Genomic DNA, 5,509 nt, shown 5'->3' on the forward strand with positions numbered 1-5,509 from the left:
GCCATTTTTGCTACTGTCTTCTAATTAATGAATGAATGTTGACAAACAGCATAAATATGCTGGATATAATTTCTGGGAGAAACTAAGGCAAAGGAAAAATACCATGTCATTTCCCTGTAAGCAGTGGCAAGTGAAGTCAGAAGGTATTAGAGATTCTACCAGGATCCAGCTACCACCGTGGGAGTGTCACCCAATCTGGCTTTTAAGCACTGTTGTGTGCCAGTTGGAAATAGGCTGCATTTTCCTCATGTGACAGCTGGTCTCAGTAGCAAGGAATGCCTCAACGTTGGCACCATAATTCAGCCCAGAATTCATTTGACTTGATTCACAAATATGCAGCTGAAAAAACTACAATCAGAGAGATGTTTGGCTCAGAATAGGGTAAAGCAGGCAAAGGAGAAATGACACTTTATTATTTTTATTGCCATAATAAAAGGAGATGTGCTTGGCTGTGAATCTCCAGTTTAGTAATGTATGTTTTAAAATATGTTATTAAATAAAACATGCTTTAACTTCTATTGATGTTGCTTTTGACCAACTAGCCTATTCTTATAGGGTTTTTATTTTTTTTTATTTTTATTTTTTTCAAGTTTTGGATATTTATTAATCAGTGTAATCCTCAACACAATATATCAACATGATTTCATGCATTTAGAGGAAAAATATTTCCCGGTTAAGTGGAAAATTGTGTGGATGGCTTCTGGAAGACCTTCATTCTAAGCAGCTTTATTGTGAAACATTTGGTTTAGAAGTCTGGACCCTCTTTCTTCAGTTTGCTATAATCCACATTCACTGAGTAGAACTTGTATTGATCAGTGGGACCCAGTTTGTTCCATGGTTCTGGATTATTCTTTCTGTCCCAACTGACATCTGGATTGAACAATGCCAGACACAAGACATACAGTGCCTCTCCAGTACCTCCGGCTCCAATAAATACGAAGAGGGGAATCAGGCTCAGATGCTTCTTGGCCTGACCGAGGATCTGGCGAAGCATGTTTGCGGCAAAGGCCTTTAGTCTACAGGGGAAGAAAAATAAACCTGCAAGCCACGACCTAGACTAAGCGCCAGGGCTCTTATAGGGTTTTTAAAATGTTCCCATTTAGAGTATAATTATTACAGAATCAATAAGGAGCCCTTTTTATATTCCTGTAAACTTATCCCCAGCGCCACCTACTCCAAGATGACTTCTCTGACTCATTCATTCATTCATGTATTTATATACTTTAATACATATTTACTGAACACCTGTATGCTAGACACTGTTAGAAATTTTGAACAAGGTCCTTGCTCTTACAGGATTTGTATTCCATTGGGAGATAGACAATAAGCAAATAAACCAACAAGTAAGTAAATAAAATAATCTCAGAGAGTGATAATTTCTATGAAGCACTAGAATGTGTTGTAATACTTCCTTGAAGTGGGATCAGAGCTAAATCCTGACTCCTGGATGTGATGCTTTGGGTAGAACTGAGGGAAGAAGTTCTTGAGCATTGGGAATGGCTAGTGCAGGCATCTAAAGGAAGTAAGAGGAGGTCTTTGCCAATAGATCTCAGAAAGTCGGGGAAGAGAAGTGGACATGAACATGGAGAGGTTGGTAGAGGCCAGACCATGAAAGAGCTTGTGGGCCTTTGATTTTATTCTGGTGCAATGATGAGTCTTTAGGATGTCAAGTATGAGCATGGTATGATCTAACTTGTATCCTTACATTTTTAAAGAGGATTCTGTAAAGAGTAGGATTGTTGTGGAAATATAAATGGAATAGAATTGGGAGTTCAGAAATAAAACATCACATTTACAGTCAGTTGGACTTCCATAAGGGTGGCAAGACAATGAAATGGTGAGAGAATAAGTCTTTTCAATGAACAATTCTTGGAAATTTGGTATTCAAATAGAAAAAGAACAAAATTGGACCCTACCTCACATTATGTACAAAAGTTAATATGGATTTAACATTGATTGCAGAGTAAATATAAGAGGTAAATCTATACAATCTTAGATAAAAAGGTTGTATTGGAAACGCTAACATTGGATGTAGCAAAGTTTCTTATATAGAACACCAAAAGCATATGTAACAGAAGAAAAGAAGATAAATTGTGCCATATCAAAATTTAAAACTTATATACATTAAAAAAATTATCATGGGCAGTGCCTGTGGCTCAATGGAGTAGGGCGCCAGCCTCATATGCCGGAGGTGGTGGGTTCAAACCCAGCCCTGGCTAAAAACTAAAAAAAAAAAAAAAAATGTTCAAAGGATTAAAGGGTAGCTCATACAATAGAAGAAAATAGTTGTATATCATTTATCTGAAACAGGACTTGTATCCATCATATATAAAGAACTCTTACAGACAAAAAATTTACATATGAGCCTAAGATTTGAACAGACATTTTTTCCAAAGGAGATGTGCAAATAGCCATTAAGTAATGAAAAGACACCCAGCATCATAAGCCATCAGAGAAATGTAAATCAAAACCACAATTAAATACCACTTTATACTCAAGGGGCTGATTCTAATGAAAAAGGCAAGTAATAACAAGTGTTGGTGGGAATATAAAAGGGTACAGCCACATTGGAAAACAACCTGGTAGTTCCTCAAATGTTAAACACAGAGTTTCCACATGATTCAAAAATCAAACTTTTAAGTAGATTCCCAAGAAAAATGAAAACGTATGTTCACATAAATATTCATACATCATTATTTATAATGCTCAAACATTGACTTAACCCAAATGTCCATTGTCTAATGAATAGATACATCAAATGTTGTATAATGGATTATTATTTGAGAATAAGGATAAATGAAGTGTTATCAAATGTTTCAACACGTATGAATCATCATCTAAGTAAAAGAAGTCACTCAACACAGGACCACATATTATATGGTTATTGGTATAAACTGTCCGGAATAGGCAAATCTATAGAGACAGAACATAGATTAGGGGTTGCCTAGATCTGGGGAGATGAATGTTTGGGGGATTCCATTTGAGAGGGGTGGCTTTTCTTTCTGGCTCAATGAAGATGTTCTAAATTGATTGTGGTGATGAATAGAGACATGACCATGGGAATGTAATGAAGCCATTGATTTGTGCCCTTTAAATGGGGAAGTTATATTTGAATTATATTTCAATAAAGCTGATTTAAAAAAGAGAGAGAATGGATTGTCAGCAAGGAAAAATTAGAAATATGTAATTCAATTAGCAATTAGAGGCCTTTGCTTGTCCAGGGAGAGATGATGTTGGCTTGAAAAGGGTCATCTGGTCACCCCATCCATTGTCATCAGGCTGAAGTAAATATTATTCTCATTTATTCCCACATGCCTTTAATATTTTTTACATTACTCTGAAATGATCTTTAGAGCTATTTGTCTCCCCTACTACATTGTAAGCATCTGATGTTCTAGTTCCCTATCCTGGAATGTCTCCACACAGTAGGAATTGAATAAATACACAATGAATTAATCAGAGCCAGCTGTTGATGGCATTAAGTGTGTCAGATATCTCTAGAAGGTTTAAAACTGAGTATAATTAAAACTGTATCCAAATCTTTCATTTTCTCCCACTCACACCTTCATCTAGAATTGATTTATCTTTATATTCCACTAATGTGCCAGCCTTCCTGCTAGTATGGATGTCTTTATATATGTACATATAAAAATTGTCAAGAACAAAGAGTCCATAAGTAGACTCACACTACTACCTGTCCAAGAGTGTACATGGCAGCCTTGTTCATAATTGCCACAAATTGGAAACAACCCAAGGCCATTCTATGAGTAACTGGATAAATGTACCATGGCACATCCAGACAATGGAGAGCAATTCACAGTAAACGAAACACTATTTATAAATGCACCAGTGTGGATCAATCCCAAGTTATCACCTGGAAAGGATACATGCTGTAGGATCTCATTCTCATGATATTCTTACAGAGATAGAATTATAGTGAAGAAGAATAGATCAATGGTTTTCAGCAGTTAGGATTGAGGATGAGCTATGACTACTGATAAGAGTATAAAAGAACTGGAGGGCGGGCAGTGATGGAACTGTCCTGTATTCTTGTTGTAATGGTTACAAGAATTTATATTTGTGTGTTAAAATTACTGGAATTGTGTGCCAAAAATCAATTGACTGTAAATTAATTTAAAAAATAAAATACAAAAGTATAATCACTTTCTTGAATCTCAAGAGCTCTAGAAAGGGATTCACCTAGCATCTGATTTGGCTCTGCTACCTGTCATCAGGGTTAATTTACAGTTATCCCTTTACATTAGTCTTCTCATCTGTAAAATGAGGATACTGGTATCTGCATGCATGGTAGGGAAAGTTAAATGAGATAGCACCTCATTTAATTAGGTACTCAGCACAGTGGTTGGCATGCAGTAAGAGCTCAGCAAAATGAGCTTTTTTTTTTTCTATTGCTCTTTCTATAACTCTACCCTACTTTTTACCATATGGAAGAGGACACTACCCATAAAAAAAATTAGTCTTGTATTTTAACCACTAAAATATCAATATCAGGACATTTTGAAAAGTATCAACATGGAGTGAGCTCTGTGATATTTCATTCTACAGTTGCATCTCAGGGCTGGGCAAGCCCTGGTTGTGCATCGGTGCCCTCAGCAAATGTAGGCCACTGTTCTACAATACCCCGTTGTAACTGATTTAGCTCCATCTAGAATCACTGATCCTTCTGTTCCCTTGTTGCTTAACCTTGGAAGAAAGTTCAATGTAATAGATTAAGAGAAAGCCTTTTGAGAGTTTCTATGCATTAGAGGATGGTTTCCAAAAACTAATTTGAGTTACCATTCATCGCGTGGGTGTGTTTGTGTGTGCACACTGTGTGGCAGTTTCCTAAACTCCTCTGCCAATAACTCATACCCGTAGAAACTTGGGTTTTAAAATGTTTGAAATTCCAATTTTATTCCCCTGATTGGCACTGAGAACCCAGGACAAGTTCATATGTAAGTGCCTGATGTCGCTAATAATTTATAATGGATAGAGACAGTATCCCTCAATTGCTTATGTTAATAGGAAAGCTTTATCACATGCCTCCAATCTTTTCCATCTGACTTGTAGCCTGGTTCCCCCCATACTCACTGAACTGGTGAATTCTCCTCTACCTGCAATCTTCTGGGGTAGAGCATTTCTCCAGAAGGCAGCACAGGGTCAATTCCTTGGCTACCCTGCTGTCTCCTGATTAACTCTAATAGCAAGGATCACTTGCCACATGAGAATTCTATTAAACAGAGCTTCCTGCTGTGTGGATTAGGATTTGTTTGCAAACACATCCATGATGGGCAGGCCAGTCAGATGAAATGGCTAACTACATAGGGAAAGAAGATACATGACCCTGGACAAGTCTCTCGTCTCTCTCTAGCCTCAGTTTAGTTTTCACAACCAGAAACTGGAAATGTTGGATCAGATTGTTTCTAAGGTCTCTAGAAGTTTTCCTATTTCAGGATTCACATTCACAAAAATAAAAAAAAAATTCATTGTTGTTAAGTTTCTTGTATTC

At 36.9% G+C, this 5,509-nt stretch overlaps 1 protein-coding gene across 1 annotated transcript; it reads right to left on the reverse strand.

Moving 5' to 3' along the window:
- Nucleotides 1-600: 600 nt before the first annotated feature.
- On the reverse strand, nucleotides 601-1,060 carry LOC128568961 (cytochrome c oxidase subunit NDUFA4-like). The gene has a single exon (XM_053566983.1). The coding sequence runs from the start codon at nucleotides 992-994 to the stop codon at nucleotides 746-748; it is 249 nt and encodes an 82-aa protein (XP_053422958.1). The 5' UTR covers nucleotides 995-1,060; the 3' UTR covers nucleotides 601-745.
- Between the last annotated feature and the right edge of the window lie 4,449 nt (nucleotides 1,061-5,509).

Source organism: Nycticebus coucang, chromosome 17 (assembly GCF_027406575.1).
Source record: "Nycticebus coucang isolate mNycCou1 chromosome 17, mNycCou1.pri, whole genome shotgun sequence".
Taxonomy (NCBI): domain Eukaryota; kingdom Metazoa; phylum Chordata; class Mammalia; order Primates; family Lorisidae; genus Nycticebus; species Nycticebus coucang.